This window comes from Podarcis cretensis, assembly GCF_951804945.1.
Source record: "Podarcis cretensis genome assembly, chromosome: 3".
In the NCBI taxonomy this organism is placed as follows: Eukaryota; Metazoa; Chordata; class Lepidosauria; order Squamata; family Lacertidae; genus Podarcis; species Podarcis cretensis.
Window position 1 is genome coordinate 86,014,984 of NC_137172.1, and position 24,711 is coordinate 86,039,694.

Below are 24,711 nucleotides of genomic sequence, written 5' to 3' on the forward strand. Positions count from 1 at the left end.
CCCAACTTGTGGGCAGCAGCATGGTGTGGGTATTGGAAGAGGTAAGCAAACATACATTTTTGTTTGCACTGGTAGATGAAGGTAACAATGGAGTAAGGCAAGGATGGAAGGAGGACTAAGCGCTTTGCTTCCTTCAGCAATTCTAAACAGTATCAACAGTGGATCTGTATTTAACTCTGTTAGTGGGCAATAGAGGGGTGGGGGTGCCAAATATTCTTGGTGGGAATGGAAGTATCCAGCAATTCAGAAGGAGTCCAAAGAAGAAAATATTCTCAGAAAATGTAATAGTTATTTTCTGATAAATTTTGGCCAATAATTTATCTCAAGAGAAGTCTAAGGTGTCACTCCAGAAATTAACTCTGGAATTTGAGGGAAAGCTCTCAGTGTCTTTTGAGTCAATGTTGGCCACATTATTGGCACTTTGTTTCCACAGATTTTCACCAAGAGGACTGCTGGTTATACCAAGTTCACTCACCTGGATAAATGGAGTCTTTGGGGGAGGAGGGAGGCAACAACAAAGCTTCAGAAGGCAACCAATACTTTTTTTCCATAACAGTGAACACATTAACTGAAGTTTATATCGGAGTCAAAAACAACAAGGTGGCTGCACCTACTTTCCGTCAAAACTGTTGTCCTCCATTACATAATATCCATGTTATCATGAATGCAGTGCTAAATGTATTTAATAACTGTACAGTGTTTATATGATAAATATTTTTATTTTAAAGCTTAGATTCAGATGCAGAAGTCTCTGCTGGAAAAGTTACCATCAGTGGTATTCTATCCCAAAATAAATGAACAGAAAAGTGGCCGACACATATACTAACTACTGAAATGGTTGTCAGTTATGTGGTAGTAACTGTGTTATTATAATTACTGGAGAATCGTATTGAAGGCTTACAATGGGGTTTTCAGCCCTAAACACCACCTCCAGTGATTATTTTAAGTCTTTATTAAATTTGTTAGTCACTTTCTCTTGTTCAGGGCAACCTAAAGTGACCTACAATCATACAGACAGAAACTAAACCTCACAATGCTGTTCTTTTACAGATATAAAGTGGACATTTTTATTTTAACTATAATTGCTAAGAGATTTTCCTATATGCTTTTGAGAATCAGCCTGTAAATTTTAGGCTGTGTGTATAAGGGATGTGTTTGCTATCATATAGTTGTAATAGATTGCAGTAATTGTTTTTGTTCGCACAGAACAGACACCAAGCCACTAATGTGGTGTGATTTGTTACTGTACAAGACTTCTCAACTAGCAACATGCAGGCACATCTAGTAAGATTTTTCAAAAAATGGACACACACACACACACACACACACCAGCTTCAACCCACACTTCTGTGCTGGGTCATTTGTCTAAATGGAATGATAGTTGTGCAGAACCTTCAATGCATGCTAAGCACTGCATAACTGGTAGTGATCCGAATTGCTTTCAGTAAAAACAAAGTGCTTCAGGTGTCTGCAGCAAATAGGAAGTAGAGACTTGTTAGATAGGTTGGTGCATGTGCGTAATCCTACAACCAGCCAGGAATATGCATGAGCCTCAATTTCAAATATTCTAAAGCAGCAAGAGATGAGGAAGCGCAGTTTAGAGGTCCTTCTTCACCCCAACCCCCAGATGTACAGAATATCCAAAGCCAGAATTATTTAAAGTTAGGTGTGACTAGGAACTGAGCACTAAGAGGAAGTCTTTTACTAGGGCTAGCATTGCTTCCTTTCTTTTTTGGAGCGGCAGGTGTTTTCCTTTAATTATCAAGTGCATTTCTGCTCTGGGTATATAATCCTAGTGCCCTGAACCATCTCTCCTTCCTGCGTGCATTTAGGCAATACAGCTTATATAAACAATACCATGGCTAATTGCGTCTCTTAAATGTTTACTCGGAGCCAATACCTGTAAGAGTTGAGCTAACGAATCTATTTATTTTACGGTGTCAAGAAAGTCGCCTGCCAAGTTATATTCTCATATGGGCTTGTAGACGCCGTGTTAGAGGTAGTCAGCCGCCTCAAGGTAAAAAAAATGTTGAGTTTACAGTCAAGTATAACATTATTTATGTATACATGGAGAAGATCTCATCTTAATGTCAGTGAGGAAGCTTACATGGACACCAAGGTACCATTTCACAGCCTAGATGACATCTTTAGGGCATATATCTGAGGATATCCCACTATACACCAGGCACCATTGGAGGCTGTGTAAGTTAATATTCCTCATTGTATTCAATATATTTTCATTTCAGAGCTTTTTTTTTGTATATGTTTATTCATACCAATTTCTATAAGAAAAGCAATAGAAATCGTTTTTACACGTCAGTTTTAATAATGAAACAATTGTTCTTGACCATAATTTATCATTTTCAAATATTAATTACCAAATATCCTTGCTGGATGAGAGAATGTTTTGTATTTCAATAAAATAATAAAATATTTAACTAGAGTGTAGACAGACTATATTTCTATGTTATATATCAGAAAAATGTCTGCTTAGCAGTTAAAAGTTTTTTTCCTTTTTTGCGCATTTAGGATGCATGCATATATATAACATAAAATATTTAAAAGAGATATAAGGGCAATCAAAAATATTTTATAATCTTACAAAATATTAAATCCAGTGCTTGTTTTAAAGTAAGTTGTAAACAACTTGGCTTCATTTGATTCAAGCTGGCTTATGGTCACTATCTTTAATTGGGTTGTGGAAAATAATGGTGCATATTTGAGAAAAAAGCATTAGTTGGTAAGAAGAATGTTAGTTAGAAGCAATGACAACCCTCGACACCCCCCCCTCAAAAGTTCCACGTTGGAATATTATGCAAGCCAATTCATGAGAGTTTTAGAAGCCAGTACAGTAGTACCTCGGTTTACGAACTTAATCCGTTCCAGAAGTCCATTCTTAAACTGAGGCGCGCTTTCCCTAATGAGGCCTCCCGCCGCCAGTGCCCTTCCACCATTCGGATTTCGTTCTTAGACCAAGGTAAAGTTTGCAAACTGGGACACTATTTCCGGTTTTGTGGAGTTCGTAAACCAAATCGTTCTTAAACTGGACTGTTCTTAAATCGAGGTACCACTGTATTACTTTAATATCAAATGTTGTTCGTTTATTTGCTTTAATGGTTACACTGACTTGAGAAAGCAAAGTGCAAGTTTCACAGCTCCCCCAGTCATTCTCACTCTTTCTTAAATAAATAATATCCCAGAGAGATCAACGGAGTGTTTTTATTTTGCAGCAATTTTCAGTACATCATTAAGGTCATTTGACAAAGTACTTAAAACAGTTTAGGGTGAAAATAACCCAGGGATAAAGTAGGCAGAGATACCAGAAGCTGAGGAAATTTTCAATGGAATGTTAAAGACATTGTGCTATTTTCTGAAGGGAAACTTCTGTATAGGTTTTACGTTCCCAGTAAAGTAACATGAATTGAGACACAGGGCATGTTTATAACTGCATTTTCATTACTCAGTGACTGCAACCAGCATGTGAAACAGTCATCGCAGACCAAACACTATAGAAAGAACTTCAGCAGAACATCACATCCCCTGAAACAATAATCGGAATCCATTCAGGTGTATTCAAGTAATGTACATGCATAAGTAAAACAGCACCGCCCTTCCAGAGATCTCATAACCAAAAGACAGCAGTAGGTCCATTTCTAGTTGCAACACAGGGCTTAACTTGTTTTCTCTTAAGCAACACATAAAGGTAAAGGTAAAGGTACCCCTGCCCGTACGGGCCAGTCTTGACAGACTCTGGGGTTGTGCGCCCATCTCACTTAAGAGGCCAGGGGCCAGCGCTGTCCGGAGACACTTCCGGGTCACGTGGCCAGCGTGACATCGCTGCTCTGGCCAGAGCCAGAGCCAGAGCCAGAGCCGCACACGGAAATGCCGTTTACCTTCCCGCTGGTAAGCGGTCCCTATTTATCTACTTGCACCCGGAGGTGCTTTCGAACTGCTAGGTTGGCAGGCGCTGGGACCGAGCAGCGGGAGCGCACCCCGCCGCAGGGATTCGAACCGCCGACCTTTCGATCGGCAAGCCCTAGGCGCTGAGGCTTTAACCCACAGCGCCACCTGCGTCCCAAGCAACACATGGTGGTTACTAATTTTCATGACAAAGCATGTAGCCAGTTTATATGGAAGTGCGAGATATTGCAGTTATCATCACATCACATGCAAGCATTTGGGGGCTCCTTTTTCACAACCACTTCCTAGGATTCATTTGCTCATGGCTTTGCTTCCCAAATATAATGCATACAACTCATCTATTATGCAAGCCTACGCTCTTAACTTTTAGTTACTTCTCCCTTTTTTGTAAGCTGTACCTTTAAATTACAACACAGAAAATATTTTAAAGGAGAAAGTGCATCTTTTATATGCCATTAACTACTTGATGCGATATGGGGTCCATAAGAAACAACCCCAGACATGCCAAGGAAAGTGAGTGGCAGCAGTAATTAATGAGGGTTTTTAAAATAATAATAATAAAAAGCATGCATGTCAATAACTGGGAGGATACAGAGACCATAAGAACAGGGTAAGAGGCATTTTTAAACTGAATGTGATTCTCTCCTAGCAGGAAACACAGAGCGGTATGAAGCTCTCATGTAGTGTAACATATCTGTTCCTCATTAACTATTCTCCACCCCCCTTTCTCTGAACCTCTTCGCTATAAAAATCGTTGTGTTATCCACAGTGCTTTTTTAAAAGAAGAAGAAAAAGGTGCCAGTACTCACCATGAAGTCGTTACAGTAAGTGACACACTTTTAACATTTGAGGGAGAAAAGGTGCCAGTACTATGTGCCTTGAGTACCACCAGGAAAAAAAGCACTGGTTATCCAACTGGCCTTGTATGTATTTGTGACACCAATCAGATCTAAAGCATAGAATTCAACTAGTGAAATATCTGATTAGATCATGGTAAGTTAATGCTTAGCTTATGACTATAACTTTAATTCTAACATCCAGTCCCTATGGCCTCAGTTCAACAATTTTGCATTGAATATACTAATCTTGTTCTGCCGAACATTGATTAGAGGGGTTCTCTGAGTGCAGGACCAGCACAAAATCCTCTTGCTCTAGCCCTAAATGGCAAAAATGTGTTGTATGCATTGTTCCTGTTGCTGGATCCTAACCATCCAAAACAGAGGGCTCCATACATAAACTTGGATCCCATGAACTGCAAGCGGGCTCTGCGTTGCCTCCTCCTTCCTGTTGCTCCTTTAGACCTAAAGTCAGGGTTTTTCTAAAATAGCAAATGGTGCAATGCCGGAGGCTGAGGAGAGTGAGACACTCCTTTGTGCAATTAGAAGTGCCTTTGAATTGGGGTGGGCTCTGATTCCCATCAACTTCAGCCAGAATGGCCAATGGTGAGAATTTTAGTTCAACAACATCTGACGAGCAACAGGTTCCTCATCCCTAAATTTAAGTCATGGCTCCCACCGGGGGGGTGAAGGTTGCATGTGCAACTTCTGATGGATTTTTGGTGGTGGCCACTTCGACAATCAAGGATGCCAACCAGATCTTCAGAAAGTTGATGTGCAGGAATAGGGGCTTTTTACAGACTGAAGACAAGATGGAAATAGACAGGGTGTGAACAGTTTTAATCCATGCATTAAAATTGGAGGTTAATAAATATTGAAGTTTTACATCCTCTCAACCCTGTCCCAAAGTTGGTAGCCATGTGGGCACATAGCGTTTTACAATGGATAGTTGTTACACTGCAGAGGGTATTTCTGCCAGGAGGCATGCTACGGCAGAAGGCAGTGACAATGGTGTGCTTAGAAAGTATATTGAAGAATTAAAAACTACAGCCCAGAAATGTAATTAGCTTCTTAATATAATAAGGGAGGGGAAGCATCCCCAAATTCAATCTGTTTCCCTCCCAACCAGACAATACTTATTTCCCCAAATCTCCTAACACTGAGATAATACCAAGGTTTAATCTGTTGATATTAGCCAGCTATAGGGCTATCCAGCAACATCAATAAAAGGCAACTTCCATCTGTGTGAAACAAGTAATCGTTATACATAAGAAATTTAATTACCATCCAGGGTACATTAGCAAAAAAAAGCAACCCACAAAGCCTGAAGTTGGAAGATTAGCTGCAAAAAAATAATAATCTGTAAGATTAGAAGAAAAGTTTATTACTTTAACACTATGAAGTTAAGCCATTTGAAGCAGCATAGCACAATTAGAAATTCCAGTGCTGTGCCACTCATCAAGAGTCTGAAAGTTTCTGACAGAAGCCACCTAATCCCATGTGCATTGCACTGAAGTACAAAGGAACAGCAAAATTCAGCTGACAATTAGGCTTTGCTGTCATGAAAAATGGAACCCACTTCCCTTATGCTTTCAGTCCTAAATGTATCTAGATATATATTTTTTGTAAAATATTGTTTAACTCTGTCTTACTTCGTTTGACTAAGAAAGTTATAACTGAAAAATAAAAATGAAGAATTGCCTGAACAAATTTGTCTTGTAAAAAATAGTTAAAAAAGGAAAAACCCACTGCTTAGTAAATTCAGCATGCATCAGCATAACTATCCCTAAGTACTCCAGACACAATTGTCCTGCTCTCAGTATTTGAAATCCTGCAATCTACCTAAGACACATTTCCCAAAATGCTTTCTTGTGGACATCTACCTAGATGTCAAGCAGTTTTCATAAGTTGCACATGAAGTCTTTCATCTTATAAAAGTTTTTTTTTTTTAACCTCTACAGTAGAAGTTAACAATAAGGCCTCACAATTCCAGTTATAAGATGCAATGTACTTTTTTTCTTTTTGCTATGCTATCTTGAAGGAGAGACTAACATTCTGGGTATCACAAAGGAATTAACAGTGTAAAGAGGAAGTCAAAATGCAGTCATTGTTATGTAGTTAAATCCCAGTAGAGTGTTACTCTATGTTACAGCACTTTTAGTGTCATGACAGATGCTATGGGCAGGGATTGGTGCATGAACAAAAAAAGCAAACCACGTAGTTGGCTGAAACGGATGCTCAGACCCTCGGAACTAGTGAATTCACTACACAAATTAAAACATCAGAAATACAAATTAAAAACTGCCACATTAATAAAATCTGTTTACTTTATATTAAACATCTCTAGACAATTACAGAATGTTTACGTGTCCTCTGCTGCTCAGAGGAATTCTTCCCTTTATTGTTAAGGTGGGGGGGGGGACCAAGTGTTAATGTAGAAAGTGACTACTTATTTCAACAGGTTCTGCAACATAGCAGTTGCATATGTAGGCCGAGCTTGTTTGCTCTCAATCGCATTTTGAAGATACTGGATTCCCCCACAGCGCTCCCAGATCTCTTCAAACTGCCTCGGCAAAATCTCAGCTCCACGCTTACGAGTCAAGCCAGTCTCTTCAAGATTCAGCTCACACATCTCCATGTCATCCTTGCCTGGAATGAAAAACACCACCAGATTTAACAAAACATACAATGGGTTTCCAGTTTCTCCTACACCGGACTTACTGTGTCATGTTTAGATTTTAACACATACAGTGGTACCTCGGGTTACATACGCTTCAGGTTACAGACTCCGCTAACCCAGAAACAGTGCTTCAGGTTAAGAACTTTGCTTCAGGATGAGAACAGAAATTGTGCTCCGGCAGCACGGCAGCAGCAGGAGGCCCCATTAGCTAAAGTGGTGCTTCAGGTTAAGAACAGTTTCAGGTTAAGAACGGACCTCCAGAACGAATTAAGTATTTAACCCGAGGTACCACTGCACTCATAAAGTTGGGAACAAAGTGACAGTGAACAGGAGAAGGGCATTACCTCAGTGCTAAGAATATTGCCAGAGATCTTAAGAGGAGATTTATATATATATATATATACACACACACACACACACACACACACACACACACACACACACACTTTGTATTTATACACATAATATAAACTCTGGGAACCTTCAAGAACAGTTATGTGATACAACATGAGATACTGGGACTATAAATCAAAAACTAGAAGCCCAAAGCTTCTTTAGATATAAGACATTGCTTTGAGAGTAAGGAATAACAAGACTCCATTCTTCATAAAAGGGCAAAAGAAAAATATTTGAAGTAAGATATAATGTCCTGGATGTAAAACCCCAGTCTGGACATGTTTCAGTGATACTATACAGGCCTCTTGCCAGCCTGTACCACTTCCGAATCTAAAAGTCACCTCTCATATGGAGAGAAAGCTGGACTTAAGAGTCTTCACCATAGCAATATTGCCACAAGGAGGGCAACTGCAACACAATCACACGGTGATCAAATCACAGAAGATTTGAGTGTTGGCACGTGCACAGCACACTTAGAGAAATATTGCATACTTTTACAGGGCTTCCTTTGGTTTGGTTATGGGCACTGTTAGCTTTCCACACCACTTACTAGTGCATTTCCTTAGAAGTGGGGAATTAATTTCTCTTTCAGCCCCCAAAATAACATTAGTAGAGGATTGGTTCACATATGCACGCCCATCACTTGATGATTGCAGCATCAACTACAGGCGAAATGTTACGACCTCTCTGCCTTGTACATACACAGTGCTTTTCAAGGGGATCAGCTCAGCAATTTAATTGCACACCAAGTGATGTAGAAGGATGTATGAACTGAACCATGGTCTGTGGCACTGTAGCTAAACAGTCTCAACAGCACCACAAAGTGGGTAGTGTGATTTTAAACGCTAAATGCTTACCCAGACATTTATGATGGCTTTTTCTGAAAATGTGAGCATCCCATTTTTTTTAATAAACAAGAGATAATCAGTATTCGATTTTGCTTCAGTCTCATTAAATGAACTAAATTACGCTTGCTTGGATATATGGGATTTTGTTTAAAATCAGGCCATATAGATTAAGAGCAGTGTCTTACAGTAATACTCATCTGTATAACAGTCTGTATTAAGTACTGAAATGTGTTTAGGAGCTGCCAAATAATGTAGTTATTCTCATTACTCTAATTAAGGACTGATGTCTTTGGAAATTAGGGAGACCAAGCTTAATTAAACACATCCATTTTTATCAACAGGTCCCTTTCTCTCCATTCCTTGTAAAAAATGCATTGTGCTTCATACATTTCCTTTAGCCCAGTGACTCAAGGTTTCTCCATTCCCTTCAGTGTCAAGGATACTGGTGCATGAAATACTGTTCTAACCCTTTGTGTAAGCCCTATTTGTATTGGAATTCTAGGATAGCTCTGGAGCAAAATGGATCCTGGATTTTTTGGTACTTCCTGCTAGACTGAACACATTTTCTTCTATTTAAAGAAGAAAAGGAGGGTGCAAGAGGCATAGGAGCTGCTGTTTCCCCCTATTTTCCTTGAAAGTAGCAGCAGGATAACTTGTTCAAAGGCCAATCTAGTAGGAAGAATGAAAACTAAGTTAAAACGTCTAAAGCTGTAAGGATGCTCTGCAAATATAATACTGATATAACAAAGCCATTATTCACTGCTTTGCTTAAGTGATTTTGGGGTGTTTCATAATGAAGTTGGTTATATGATGGTACAGCCTTTCTGAATACAGCATTTGGATTTTATTTGTAACTCCTCTTTCCTGTAACATAGCTCAAATATCAGTTTGTTTGTTTTCCACTAAAAGGGGCCTAGGATTCCACTTTTCATTGCATAATAAAACTAAAAATGAATACCAACCAGCCACTAGCAAGATAGGTGGCTTATCAGGATGAAGCTCCATTTGACGAGCAATCCATGGTCCATCAAAGTGTGCATACCACCAGCCTTTCTTCTTGTTCTGCGGATCTTTGTATTGGTCCGCCGGGCGGATGAACGGAATACGGAAGTAACGCTGCTGCCGACTCATCTCTGCCTCTTGCTGCTGCCTGGCAGACAACTGGCTTGTTGGGTTCTGTTGAGCTACGAGGAATAACTAAGGTTAACATTTGCAAGCCAAGGATCAAAATCAGTCTTAAGTACAGTTACTTCTGTTGTTTAATCTACACAGAAAGTAGGAAAATTGTGAAAATATGATTATAGTAGTACCGTGGTACTCAAACGGCTTGGCTCCTGAACAAATCGGCTCCTGAACGCCGTAACCCCGGAAGCGAGTGTTCCAGTTTGCAAATGTTTTTCAGAAGCCAGATGTCTGACGCAGCTTCCAATTGAGTGCAGGAAGCTCCTGCAGCTAATCAGAAGCTGCACCTTGGGTTTTTGAATGGCTTCGGGAGTCGAACGGACTCCCGGAATGGATTAAGTTTGAGAACCAAGGTACCACTGTCTGTATTCCATAGCAGGGAAATGAATCACGATACTGCTCCCAAAGGAAATACCTTAAAGCCCAGTTTCACAAGTTAAGTTACCCTACAACCTGGAGTAGATACGAATGGCACAAGAGAAGGTGAATGATAGGTACAGGTTGAGAAACAGTCACCGCTTAGCTTACCTGAAATCCCACATTCTAAGATAGAGAAGGGGAGGGCCATTTCCTGAACTTTCAGATATTTGAACTTGGCAAAAATACCATTAATATAATTAATCATGAATTCACAATAGCATTACATAAATCTGATCCAGTAGTAGAAACTGGTCCCTTAGTCTGCACTAAAACCTGCTGCAGATAATGTTAACTGAAACCAGGCTCAGAAGTAGCCTCAACTTTATTCCAACTTCCCACATTGCCATTGAAATTCAATGCATACTGTTCAAGTTCACCTAAGAAAGAACTCTTCTCAACAACTGTTTATGTTGTGAACCACCCTGAGATCTATAAATGAAGGGTGGTATGCAAATTTGATAAATAATTTTTTTTTAAAGATGCTAAGAGTTCAACTGTTGTGGGCAACTAAACAGAAAATTCAGTATTAAAATAATTAACATTGAATTCCTCTGTTATCCAACCAACTTTAAGTAGTGAATTGGTTATGGACTCTGCCTGGCTGAATAAAAAATGATGAGCTGCTGTCACATCTGATTGATCGATTTATTCCATCCCCTCCCAATTTATAGGCAACATATTGGCAACTAGGAACAGAAAGTAAGTGTATCTTGCCCTCATTCATACATGTGGTGTTAATAAATCCAGAAATAGCCATTGCTTATCCCAGTGTAGAAATATTCCCAGTGTAGAAATGAGTAAAAAGACCCTTTTGCTATAATTAGGCTTTAAACCATAAATATTATGTCCAATTTATCCATTGGCATCACCGGCAAACATTCGTGTAAATAGTCAGTGTGTATTTTTCTGGGAGAATTATTAAGCCTGTTTATTTTCATTTAAATTAACTGACATGCAAAGTAATACATCTATTTCTGTAAGTCTCCTCAATATACTTTGAAGTAAATGGAGGCTGTGGCTTTCACGAATGCGCATAATGGTGAGCCTTAAAGAGGACTGAGAATTAAGAGCATTTTATTGGCACTCAAAGGCAGCTAGACAGGTCTTTTTCCTCATCCTCCTGCACTCAGACCAAGGATACTCTGCAGAGTAAACAAAGCCCTTTGGAAAAGAGAGATTAATTTCCTCCTCCTAAAACCAGCATCGTAGATGTTAATTTTTATTCTAAGGTTAGTCGATTAACAACAGTTTGAGTGTTTTGCTACAACAGAAAAAGATGTCTCTGACAGGCACAAGCTGCAGAAATGCCGCATCATATGAATTTATCACCATTCCTTTTTATAATTAAGAACAATATTCCTATTGAATATCGTCAAGGGCTGCTATCTTTTTCCTGCAGCTCCCTGAGCACTTTTAGATGACAAAATAATTACCAGGCCAAGTATGATGTGTCACAAATGTAGCAAAACACAGTATTTCGTTAGGGTTAGTAAATTGGAGCCTATGTTTTTCCTATGTGCAAAGTTAGCTGAAATAAACCAATTCCCTCACTTACTTGAGTTGGTCAAAAATGGTGCAAAATCTGCAAACAAACATTGGACACTGAAGAAACCATAAAACTTTTTGATCTGAGCAATCTGAAAAGGCACTCTTTCAGCAATTCAATGGAGCGTGCCATTAGCCACATGTAACTACTAAATGGGATGGCAACAAAACTGGAAAGAGGGGCTACTGGCAGCTGGATTGTTGTGCTCACCAGGAGGGAGAGTGGGCAAAACCATCAGGATGCCAGTGCAGGCATAGTGGTGGGCATCCCTGTTTTGGCTCCATATCTATGACTTCACTGTGTCCATCTCCCCACGGCCTCGCCCTTCCCCTTCTTGGTGGGCACAACATAGCTGCCTGGAGGCCAGGTGTGTGGCAGCACACATCCCCACCACCCTGTCCCTGGGAAATAGCTAATATGGACAATACACAATTCTCCCTTCCTGGTTAAAAGGGGAACAGCGCAGGGCCTTAGCTTGTTTCATATCTCGTTGGCAGATAGAACAGACTGGAGCCCAACCAATTCAAGACACAGGGAATGTCAAAGCAAACAGTATACCATAACTATGACATGTGCAATGCCACCCAAAGTAACAGGAAAAGGTACCAAAAAATGCAAGAAACAGATTCTGGTAATCACTCAAATGTCTAGCTATCCTGTGATAATATTGGTGGGTACCCCACTCCAGTAACCCAGAGACTCAGGCTCACTCAGGCTTTTCCCATTCAGGTGTGCTAGCAGGAGAGTCCCATTCCCATACATCTACTTCTCAGAAGCCAATAAATCTGGTCCAGTCCCTTCTGTAAGATCCTTTTGTCCAAAAACTGACACACTTCACTGTGGGCTATACCCAATGCTTCAGAGGGTAAAGGGAACTACCAGAGCAGATTTTTGGGGCATGCAGCAGAGGGGAAGAGGAAGACTCAAGTTTTTAGCACCGTGAAATAGAGGGAAGTAATTTGAACCATCCGTGCCAGGATAGACACAGATGCTTTTCTACTCAGAAATTATTCTCTGAACAAAACAAAGGAGCAGTTCATAGAGGCACGCTCATCATGATGACTAAGGTAAAGGGACCCCTGACCAATAGATCCAGTTGTGACCAACTTTGGGGTTGCAGCGCTCATCTCACTTTATTGCCTGAGGGAGCTGGCATTTGTCCGCAGACAGCTTCCGGGTCATATGGCCAACATGACTAAACCACTTCTGGCGAACCAGAGCAACACACGGAAATGCTGTTTACCTTCCCGCCAGAGTGGTACCTATTTATCTACTTGCACTTTGATGTGCTTTCGAACTGCTAGGTTGGCAGGAGCAGGGACCGAGCAATGGGAGCGCACCCTGTCGTGGGGATTCGAACCGCCAACCTTCTGATCAGCAAGTCCTAGGCTCTGTGGTTTAACCCACAGCGCCACCTGCGTCCCTATCATGATGACTACAGAAGTTCTTAACACTAGGACATTTCCTCTGAAGGCTGCATGGACTGACAGCCAAAGAAAGCATCCCTGAAGAAACAGAACAAGAGAAGTGTTCTTTTAGTTTTAGTATCACATAAAACAACTGGGATATCAATGTATCTCACAGCATGGGTGGGATGTGAATTAAACAAACAAATAAATATCAATCTCCTATATGTTACAATTACAGTGTTGTTGTATTTATTAACTATAAATCTAACTTATAAAAAAGTAGCCAAAATATTTGAAAGGCATTTCAAACTTGTGGAAAATAAGTCTTGCTAAGAACTGGGTTATTTGGAGATAAACTGGACCCAAGCAAAATTACACTTCAAACCAGTCTCCTATGACATTTATGTTAAAGCTGTACCTGGAAAAACAGAGCCAATGTGGTTTACTATTTGGTAACAAAACTGAATGCATTATATGAAGTCTTTGGACTCTCTCTTTGTCCTGAGCATCTGACTAGTGGTAAGCAAGAATTAGCTCCATTTGGCAAGGCAAACTGAAATCTTTATTCAGGTAAAGATAATGGCAAATCAGCCAAGATATAGTATTAACTGTTATAGATTACACCAGTTAATGAAATAGTAAAACCCCTTTAAACAAAAATATTCCTGATGGTTTTGCTTTACTCATGAACTATATTTTGACTCCAGAAGACAAACGGGATAGTTTTCTGGCTACCTGGCTTCATTTGCCTTCCCGCCAACATAGCCAGTTTCCCAGAACATCCAGAGCTCTTGGTCCTGCAAGCCTATTTGTGGAACACACTTGCTTTCCATTCGTAGCACATACTGCTCTAGATCCCATGGATCAAATTAGTAGGACATGAAATCAGCCCTGAGTGCTCACTGGAAAGACAGATCGTGAAGCTGAGGCTCCAATACTTTGGCCACCTCATGAGAAGAGAAGACTCCCTGGAAAAGACCCTGATGTTGGGAAAGATGGAGAGCACAAGGAGAAGGGGACGACAGAGGATGAGATGGTTGGACAGTGTTCTCGAAGCTACCAGCATGAGTTTGACCAAACTGCGGAAGGCAGTGGAAGACAGAAGTGCCTGGTGTGCTCTGGTCCATGGGGTCACGAAGAGTCGGACACAACTAAACGACTAAACAACAACAAAGCTACCTTTTAAAATATTCTGAAGGGCAATTAAAGTTCTTACTTTATTCTAAGGTAACTATTAACTTTTCCAGGAACCTCATTCAGGTACTCCCTATCTCCTTAGCTCTCTCTCCCAACATTTTTTAGGGAAAAAAGGGATTTCCCCTCACCATAGTCAGTCACTGATTTGGGTGCACGCTGTTCTGTTTCTGTATTGCGCTTCTTATTCTTGGACTTCCAAGCATGATAAACCTTTAGCCGCCTGTGAAACTCTTCTCTGCAAGCTGCCAGCAGTTCAATATCTGTCTCAGACAAAACACAGCAGGGGTGGAAGAAGTGAGGAAAAGCAATAAACAAATATGCTTATGAATTGTGTTGACAGAGCCAAACAACCAAAATTATTTCAGAGCAAGTTATAACATTACTTCTCACAGTGTAAACTTATCAAGCTGTGGAAGAGAGAGAGAAAATTGGGGAATAACTTTTTTCTTTTTCTTTTTCACGGTTTAGGCATTTTTAAATACGTGACAGCAGAAAAACGACATAAAAACAAAACGAAAAGAAACCTACCAAAAACAGTGTTTCAAAAAAGTATTCAAGCTTTAAAATCTCACATTTTATCAGATCTAAAGTTAACCTTCTGCATGCAGAAAGAATCTTCCGCCCAGGGAAGGGCTGTTTTACATCTTGCACTCAACTTTGGTACAATTGAAAGGGAAACAAAAATTCAAAGATGTTCTGCTTGTGCAACAGGTTTTTGATAACTGCTATAGAAACCACTATTATGCACATTACACAGACTCTTGTGCGTACACAGTTGAATCTCTTAATCCTTCTATTCATGGTTCTTTGAACTCAGACTGATAATACTTGAATTTCTCCCAATTACTGCCTCCCTCATTATGGGGGCGGGGATTATTTGGTCTCTGCCTCAACACAACATCGCCAATGGCATTAGGAAGGATGAGAGCAGACCCTCCAAGTATCCCTATTTTCCAGGGACAGTCCCGGATTTACAGAAGCCACCCTGGTTTCTGATTTGATCCTGGGATGTCCCACTTTTTGTTAGGATGTCCCTCTTCTCATCAGAGAAATGTTGGAGGGCATGGAATTATCTGACCCCCGAGCCATCTGTGACATGCAGTTAAGAACCCTGTCCACTTTGATATGCAGGGTACAGAGTGTCAGGTGTTGACAGGGAAATGCCTGAAACACACACAGCAAGAAACAAGCTATCCACTATTATTAGATTTCTACCGCGGACCTAATTGTTCACATAGTTGCTTAAGAGTTTTACCAGGAAAAAATAAGCAAAAGTGCTCCTACTAGCCAACAGGCTTCTTCTCCCCAAAATGAGCAGCTACTTACCACAAGAGGTATTGATGGTATCACGTAGCTCGGCATACTTCCACTTGCTAAGGTCATGTTTCTTGGTGCCAGCTGCAGCTTTAGTGGCTTGCACTGTGGGTCCCCTGAAACATTTTCATTAAGAAGTTATTGCAATATTCACAACAACAAGAAGGTGAGGTCAGGAAAACAGGAGACGAGAAGATCGTAAAAACAGGGACCCATACAGCAATAAGGCAAACAAAAGGACAACTGCCCTGATTGGTAACGCACAGGACTTTTTTTCCAGCTCAGTGGATGCCATTGCCATTATAAGAGAATGGTGAGTTCTGCTGCTTCTTTCTCTAGAAATATAGCAGTGGCAATGTACCCAGCACTTTGGAGGGAAGGTTTTTTAATCAGAGGGAAACTTTTTCTGTACTTCTTAAGAAGTGAAAAGCATTCCAAGCTGTCTTTCTCTTATTCTTTGACAAGAAGATGCCACCATTTGCCCCTCTTGGAATACTTTCATGACAAGACCAAGGACATAGCAAAGCTCTTTAACTTGAATAGTGTTTGATGTGCTTCCTTTTGCAGGAATAGTGATCGATTCTCATTTGACTCCCATTTTCTGTTACTGTCCATAGTCAGGGATGCTTGCCTGTGTACAAACTACATATGTACAGTGACAAAGCAAGCATAATTGGGCATGTGTTGCTTTTAAGAAGTGTGAAGCGGTTCCGAATACAGCTGTTAAAGGTAAAGGTAAAGGGACCCCTGACCATTAGGTCCAGTTGTGGCCAACTCTGGGGTTGCGGCGCTCATCTCGCTTTATTGGCCGAGGGAGCTGGCGTACAGCTTCTGGGTCATGTGGCCAGCATGACTAAGCCGCTTCTGGCGAACCAGAGCAGTGCACGGAAACACCGTTTACCTTCCCGCCGGAGGGGTACCTATTTATCTACTTGCACTTTGACGTGCTTTCAAACTGCTAGGTTGGCAGGAGCAGGGACCGAGCAACGGGAGCTCACCCCATCATGGGGATTTGAACCGCCGACCTTCTGATCGGCAAGTCCTAGGCTCTGTGGTTTAACCAACAGTGCCACCTGAGTCCCATACAGCTGTTACAGAGTGATTAATAATAAGGAGGAGGAGGCATATGCCAAATATTGTACACATGTACATCACCCTTCACATTTGACAAGATGTACCTATAATTCAAAGAGTCAGATCTCTTGCATTACTATTCTTAATTAAATTTGTATGCCAGGGTTCTTTGCATCAGAAAAATACAAAATGAGAAACAAACCAGTAACTCTCCATCTCACAAACACATGTAAAAAGCCATAGAATGTTAATCAGCTGGTTGAAGAGAAACATTTTTGCTTGGCACCTAAGGCTATGTAACGAAGGTGCCAGGTGAGCCTCCCTGGGGAGATCATTCCACAACAGGGAGCCACCACAGAAAAGGCCTGTTCTCATGTTGCCACCCTCTGGACTTCTCAAGGAGGCACACAAAGAAAGGCCTCAGATTATGATCGAAGGATCCAGGTAGGTTCATATGGGGAGAGGCAGTCTTTGCATGGCTTCATAGCTTTATCAAACAGACATATTGATCCAAACAGAGACTGAGGATCTCTATTCTCCCTTCTCGTCATTTATTTAATTTTCCATCCTGTCGTTCTATATAAAAATCCATCCAAAGTTAAACATCATCTTTGAGAATTCTAAAAGCTTCTAAACAGGGAGAAAGGATCTGCAAGAAGCGGCCACAAACAGGAAAACAACCAACCAAAGGAAGCATTTTTATCTCTTGAATACCTGGACAACTGTCTATCTACCAAGAATAGCTAAATATCCTTAAAGCTTCAGAGCAGCAGCACATGAAATAGCTGCATCCTTGGCCCACAGGACACATGTATGCACACACATCACCCCTCAAAACTGTGCAGCCTATTCTATTGTTAATAAATCTCCTCTCTGCCCTATAGAAGCCTACTGTGCCTTATCTCTAACCTAAGATCTGGGATTTCACCCCCCCCCCTCCTTCAAGCTTTCCTTTTCATTCTACTTTTCCCTCTCCTACTCAGCCTACTAATTCTTGATATTCACCTCTTCAACCCTGCCTATATTCCCTGTGTGTTCCTAACTTTGAGATGCCATTGATAAAGCAGAAGCAGCTCCTGCTTGCACTGTTTCCATCAACTTCTATGGTCTTCCCCTCCCAAGCTTTTCTCAGGAAGTGTTTTCTGTTGGGAGAGCGGGTAGTAGCAACAACAGTTCGCCTGAACTGCTTCATTGCTCCTGAACTATGACTCAGGGACAGTGTTCTATGTTACAACAATAGCCACTTAAGAAGACCATCAGAAAATTGAAGATGGCAGACAAAACCATCACGGAGCCAAATGGCCGCACAGCGAACACTCTTGCTGCATAACACAGAAATATACAGCTCTCTAATATTGTCATTCTTTGAGTGAAAGGAAAACTAGCCAACAGTCTTGCTTCACTCCCACATTTCTCTCTAAATTCATTCTGTAGTAGCTGCTATAATGTCCTCAACGCAGAGGCTCTAGGTACTGCGGAGATACGATTCCCATCATCCCCAAATCATTTGTCACTTTGGGGTGGGAATGAAGGGCCCTGTAGTTCTAACAACACCTGAAAACCCAAGGTTCAGGGAGGATGCCCTATAAAGGACAGGTGTGCTTTTATCACTGAAGTTATTATACTGTTTTCAGTTATAGATTTTTGTGTACTGCTTAGAGATCTTAAACTTTAATATGTTTAGAAATGCTTTAGAATAAATAAATCAGGTTCTGGGTAAAACTGGTTCAATTCTCCTTAAATCTTCAGTATCAATTTTTACTCTTTTGTGCCACTTAGATCCATTACCCTTAAAAATATGTCTATGAACGTCTGAGAATTTAGTTAAGAGTGCCTTATTATGTTACAAGCAGTGTCTAATGTGATATTAAAGTGCAGCTTAAAAAAAAAAAGTTTAAATGCTGTTAGGACTAGACAAGATTCTGCAAGTTTATTATCAAGAGAACTCAAGAATGCCAGTCATATTGATCCAACTAGCCTTACCAACAAGAACTCAATTTTTATTATTAAAATATTAACAATGTGCTCTGTTCCTTACTGTTTAACACAATCTCAAACGTGGCGAGTGGCCTTTTGCACAGCTGAGAAATCAATAGCCTTTTATTGCAGCCATTACATTAGTGCATGCCATAAAAGTATATCTTAAATGACAAATTAATTCCCCATTTGCTATTTAAACAGCCTGAAACTCAAATACATTTTAGAGACTCTCATTGCCCTTATAACTATATATACACAAAATGCAAGTGCATAAAATCGTGCATTGTAACGGCACAATGAAATGTAAAGGTTATGTTTTAAACTGCTGGCACACTTCCTGTTAGACACAAAAACAGTGGTTGTTAAATCTAATTTCCTCAATATAATGACTAAGCCTCTTGAACAATTAATGTGACAAATCCTGAGGATTTTCTTTATTTAGCTGCACCACCCGTAGGCCTAAGTATCTCTCAGATAGTTTAGATCAACAGAACTAGGCCAAAAGATCTCTGGTTAAACAAGTAATCTTTAAGAATGGTAATCCAACTGAGTAGCTTAGCTTTTCTTTGATGGTTCTGCTAAGATCATGGTTATGTGGACACAACAAACCTGTGATTCATAACTGTCAGTAAGATGTGCTTGGTAGTGTCTCCATTCCCATTGTGCCCTTTGGGACAAACCAGGGTTTATTGCTGTGCAACTTGTGAAACAGCGCAAAGTAATGGATAATCTGTCAAATACACATGCTCATTTAAGTTATTCGTTTTGACATTGCAACCTCATTTGTCACATGAGCAAGCATGTCATTCATGCATAAACTTGCTAAAGGCAAGCACCCTATTCCAGAGGCTCAGATTCTGTAACACCCAATATGAACACAGAGATGATGATGATGATGATGATGATGGATGATGATGATGATAATAATAATAATAATAATAATAATAATAATAATAATAATAATATATTATTTATACCCCGCCCATCTGGCTGGGCCTCCCCAGCCACTCTGGGCGGCTTCCAAAAGAATATTAAAATACTGTGATACATCAAACATTAAAAGCATCCCTAAACAGGGCTGCCTTCAGATGTCTTCTAAAAGTCTGGTAGTTGTTGTTCTCTTTGACATCTGGTGGGAGGGCGTTCCACAGGGAGGGCGCCACTACCGAGAAGGCCCTCTGCCTGGTTCCCTGTAACTTGGCGTCTCGCAGTGAGGGAACCGCCAGAAGGCCCTCGGTGCTGGACCTCAGTGTCCGGGTAGAACGATGGGGGTGGAGACGCTCCTTCAGGTATACTGGACCGAGGCCGTTTAGGGCTTTAAAGGTCAGCACCAACACTTTGAATTGTGCTCGGAAACGTACTGGGAGCCAGTGTAGGTCTTTCAAGACCGGTGTTATATGGTCTCAGCGGCCGCTCCCAGTCACCAGTCTGGCTGCTGCGTTCTGGATTAGTTGTAGTTTCTGGGTCACCTTCAAAGGTAGCCCCACGTAGAGCGCATTGCAGTAGTCCAAGCGGGAGATAACCAGAGCATGCACCACTCTGGCGAGGCAGTCCACAGGCAGATAGGGCCTCAGCCTGCGTACCAGATGGAGCTGGTACACAGCTGCCCTGGACACGGATTTGACCTGTGCCTCCATGGACAGCTGTGAGTCCAAAATGACTCCCAGGCTGCGCACCTGGTCCTTCAGGGGCACAGTTACCCCATTCAGGACCAGGGAATCCTCCACACCTGCCCGCCTCCTGTCCCCCAGAAACAGTACTTCTGTCTTGTCAGGATTCAATCTCAATCTGTTAGCCGCCATCCATCCTCCAACCGCCTCCAGACACTCACACAGGACCGTCACCGCCTTCACTGGTTCTGATTTGAAAGAGAGGTAGAGCTGGGTATCATCCACATACTGATGAACACCCAGCCCAAACCCCCTGATGATCTCTCCCAGCAGCCGCATGTAGATGTTGAAAAGCATGGGGGAGAGGACAGAACCCTGAGGCACCCCACAAGTGAGAGCCCAGGGGTCTGAACACTCATCCCCCACCACCACTTTCTGAACACGGCCCAGGAGGAAGGAGCGGAACCACTGTATGACATTGCCCCCAGCTCCCAGCCCCTCAAGACGATCCAGAAGGATGTTATGGTCGATGGTATCAAACGCCGCTGAGAGATCCAGCAGAACTAGGAATCAGCTCTCACCTTTGTCCCTAGCCCGCCGGAGATCATCAACCAGTGCGACCAAGGCAGTTTCAGTCCCGTGATGAGGCCTGAATCCTGACTGGAAGGGATCCAAATGGTCCGCTTCTTCCAGGCGTGCCTGGAGTTGTTCAGCAACCACTCGCTCAATCACCTTGCCCAAGAATGGAAGATTTGAGACTGGGCGATAGTTGGCCATCGTGGCCGCATCTAAAGATGGTTTTTTAAGAAGCGGTTTAATAACCGCCTCTTTCAGCGGGTCTGGGAAGGCTCCCTCACAGAGGGAAGCATTCACCACCCCACGAAGCCCATCACCCAGCCCTTCCCGGCTAGCTTTTATAAGCCAGGATGAGCAAGGATCAAGGAGACAGGTGGTTGGTTTCACTCGTCCAAGCAGCCCGTCCACATCCTCGGAGGTAACAGATTGGAATTGATCCCACGCAATTTGACTAGACAGGACTCTAGCACTCTGCCGCCCCAGCCCTGCTCCCACGGTGGCGTCTACCTCTTCCCAAATCTGAGCAACTTTATCTGCAAAAAAACTTTGCACTGTGGCCAGGAACTCCTGCATTCTCTTCAATGTAGGGAAGTGTGAACACAGAATTCCTGGACTTTATTTAAAAAAAGAGGGGGGGATACAACTTAATGTGTGTATTACAGGTTTATTACCTTTGACCTGAGCTTTCAGAAGTTGATAGTTAGGGGTGGGGAATTGGATACAGATGGCAATCTTTAGCTGCCCCACATCTGACATGTGGGCATGGTTTGGTCAAAACAGCCTTGTAGGCCAAATGGGGAGGCCCACAGAATGGAAGGTTCCCACTCCTGCCACAGACGCACTCAGCACACCAATATACAAATGCACTGAAGGGAAACTAAGTCACTGTCAATAAAGTAAAACTAAAGGAAAGGGATGCCATCTTGGCAGTTGGAATGTTAAGTACGAATACAAATGAATTGAGACCCAAATAATTATTTCTGGCAAGTCCAAAGCATGTGCTAAACCAGGGGTCCCCAAACTAAGGCCCGCGGACCGGATAAGGGCCGAGGGACTTGTTTATTCGGCCTGCGGCGACCGCTGCCATTGCCCACTCTTACCAGTACTGTGCTGCACGGCTGCCCACTTCCACGTCGGAGGAGCACCGGAAATAGCTTGCACACATGCATTATTGCACAAGCGTTATTTCTGGTGCACATCTGGGTCGGAGAAGGCCCGTGCACATGCGCACAAGCTATTTCCAGTGCTACTCCGACCCGGAAGTGTGCCGGAAATAGCATGTGTGCACGCGTACGGGCACATGCTCCCCTGCCCTCCGGGCAATCGGCGCTGGAGACACCAGCCCGAGGCGTGGTAAGTTTGCTGAGCCCTATGCTAAACCAATGTTTTTTTCTGTCTCCAACTCCCCTCTTTGAACATTCTGTGTGTGTGTGTGCGCGCACGCGCACACACACACCCCACTAAAAGTAACCACCTTAAAGGAGTTGGTTCCCAATCATCATTCCAATGCCACAAAGTTCCTCTGCAATTCTTTTTACTTTCATACATTCATTTCCATGTGGCATGCAGCCGTTCATATCCACAGGACCCTCTCTTTCTATTCCCATGCAAAACAAACTAGTCAAACTGTTGTTTGGATTTTGGCCAATATACCGTATACAATAAAAATGTGATGTTCTGGCAAATCAATTACTGGGACAATAAGAACGAAGTTTGATATACAAAATGGACTTTTGCGAAGAGCTTAACATCCAACATTTGCTTATTTAATTTTGTCAAAGCATTACTTTTATATTTTATTTTTTAATGTTTCATCTTAACTTCAGGCACCAAATGCTGTTAAAGCTGCATCTGGCCTGGAGGTGAGAATGGACAACGTTTAATTTGCAGCTCAATAACACACAGAGTCCTTTTTACTAGAAAGGAGGAGTGCATTCCAACATTGTCTGTACAACAGTACAATAAGAACATTATTGAATATATGCCACCTGTCTGTAATTGGTTTAGGTAGTACTATTTGGCAACAAGGTAAGATTTTGATCCTGCTGTTCTTTAAAATAGATCTGTCAGGATTTCAAGATTTAATAGCTTTTCAGAAGCCACATGCTAAGAGGCAGTTACTGCAATTCTCAATATGGAAATGCATGAAATGCAAGTTTTTTTAAAAGCGGCAAGAAATCTCTTCAATTTATCTACATCAATAATATTAGATAAGAACTTTGATGAAAATTAATTCTTCGTGCAATTAATAAATCTAACAGTGAAATTATTTCTTAAAATAAATCTGATGGGTGCAAATTGGTACTAAATTGATGCAATGAACGTATCTTGATTAGAAGTTATTTCTTCATTTTCCCAAAGCAATTCAAATAGAACTTAATTGTCCTTTATTTTGATTTATTATGATTATTTCATATGGCGATTGAACTGATTTGTTTCCAACAACCTGTTACACCCACCTAGACAAAATTTCTGACATTTCACTGGCCATTTGCTCCCTATAAAAGAATTAAGAATATATGAGGGTAGAGGGAATATAAAAGTGCTAGCATAGTAATTCCAGTGGTTTTATACATCTAATACTGGATCAGCAGACAGATGTCTATCCTAAAAATTATGCTGCACTAAACCGATCCAGAGTTTTATCAGTAAAACAATAATTAATCTTTGTTTAGCTGATATCAGAAATATACACTTTGATTGAATCAAACAACCACACTTACATAGGTGACATTTAAATCACAACCAATTGCACCTGTATATAAGGAGTCTGAAAGACTGACACTCAAACAGGACTCATGCTCAAATTATAACTATTCTGCGCTAAATGGAAATAAAGAACATTTGTTAGCAAGGTGGCTTACACTGTGGAAAATTATTAATTTTTTTTTTTTTTAAGCCCACAGATTTCTACAGAATGCCCCATAAAAAAAAAGATTGTCATACGCAGTCATTTGACATCTTGTTCCATTGGGTCTGCAAATAGAAGATATTTTGGTTAGTGTGGCATTTTCCTAAGTTAGTTTTGTACTAATTTGCGACATTACAAAGCCTGTTTGGGCAAATGATTGCCTGTCCTTCAGCTCTCTATATTGGACAAACAGGCCAAACCTTACGCCAAAGAATAAACGGACATAAATCCGACATCAGGAACCACAAGACAGAGAAACCAGTAGGAGAACACTTCAATCTCCCAGGACATTCTATACAAGATCTCAAAGTAGCTGAAATAGACTGGAAAGAGAAGCTGCTGAATTGCAACTTATTACCAAACTTAAAACCATGGAGAGACCTGGTCTGAACAAAGACATTGGATTCTTATCTCATTATACATAACAAAGCCATTTTTCACCTTCTCACCCCTTGCTTTTTCCTGTAAGACCTATTGCAGTCATTAAGAGTCGTCAACAGGCTCATCACAGCTATCTGCCAATCACCCAATCCCACCACCCTTCTGAGTAATACCCCTCCCCACCTTCTCACTATATAGAAGGGTCTGGTGACTTCTGTTTCAGTGTATCTGAAGAGGTGTGCATGCACACGAAAGCTCATACCAAGAACTAACTTAGTTGGTCTTTAAGGTGCTACGGGAAGGAATTTTTTTATTTTGTTTTGACTATGGCAGACCAACACGGCTACCTATCTGTAACTGGTAAATTCTTGTAAAGTTTCTTTGGTTTGGGGTTACAAACCACACAGAGTAGAACTTACGCTGCACTTAA

The 24,711-nt window shown here is 41.3% G+C and overlaps 3 protein-coding genes and 1 long non-coding RNA gene across 9 annotated transcripts in view; 2 read left to right on the plus strand and 2 right to left on the minus strand.

Moving 5' to 3' along the window:
• The window catches only part of IMPG1 (interphotoreceptor matrix proteoglycan 1), an 81,451-nt gene extending 78,753 nt beyond the window's left edge, over positions 1-2,698 (plus strand). For all 3 annotated transcript variants that reach the window (XM_079970411.1, XM_079970413.1, XM_079970415.1), the window contains one exon: positions 434-2,698. The gene's annotated coding sequence lies outside the window, so the exon portion shown is untranslated. The remainder of the gene's footprint in view (positions 1-433) is intronic.
• A 507-nt stretch (positions 2,699-3,205) lies between these two features.
• The window catches only part of MYO6 (myosin VI), a 79,377-nt gene continuing 57,871 nt past the window's right edge, over positions 3,206-24,711 (minus strand). Inside the window, exons 28-34 of one of the 4 annotated variants that reach the window (XM_079970386.1) lie at positions 23,936-23,965; positions 23,449-23,487; positions 15,762-15,865; positions 14,564-14,695; positions 11,839-11,865; positions 9,644-9,865; positions 3,206-7,406 (exon numbers count right to left, since the gene is read on the minus strand). In XM_079970386.1, coding sequence (XP_079826512.1) covers positions 7,207-7,406; positions 9,644-9,865; positions 11,839-11,865; positions 14,564-14,695; positions 15,762-15,865; positions 23,449-23,487; positions 23,936-23,965 — 754 coding nt within the window. In that variant the 3' untranslated portion in view covers positions 3,206-7,206. The remainder of the gene's footprint in view (positions 7,407-9,643; positions 9,866-11,838; positions 11,866-14,563; positions 14,696-15,761; positions 15,866-23,448; positions 23,488-23,935; positions 23,966-24,711) is intronic. The other 3 variants (XM_079970387.1, XM_079970388.1, XM_079970389.1) reach the window with 3 other exon arrangements.
• On the plus strand, positions 17,024-18,715 carry LOC307212992. The gene is made up of 2 exons (XR_013837334.1): positions 17,024-17,420; positions 17,514-18,715. It is a non-coding gene; the product is annotated as an uncharacterized lncRNA (long non-coding RNA).
• Positions 19,675-21,316, minus strand: LOC307212925 (uncharacterized protein). The gene is made up of 2 exons (XM_079970588.1): positions 20,995-21,316; positions 19,675-20,661 (listed from the first exon to the last, which is right to left on the minus strand). The coding sequence occupies exons 1-2, from the start codon at positions 21,188-21,190 to the stop codon at positions 20,207-20,209; spliced, it is 651 nt and encodes a 216-aa protein (XP_079826714.1). The 5' UTR covers positions 21,191-21,316; the 3' UTR covers positions 19,675-20,206.

Excerpts from the sequence above, each read along its gene's own strand:
- LOC307212925 (XM_079970588.1), bottom strand. The coding sequence starts at position 21,190 with ATGGCCAACTATCGCCCAGTCTCAAATCTTCCATTCTTGGGCAAGGTG. Across the intron at positions 20,662-20,994 it reads CCGGCGGGCTAGGGACAAAG|AACCAGTGAAGGCGGTGACG; the intron begins GTGAGAGCTGAT and ends CTTTCAAATCAG.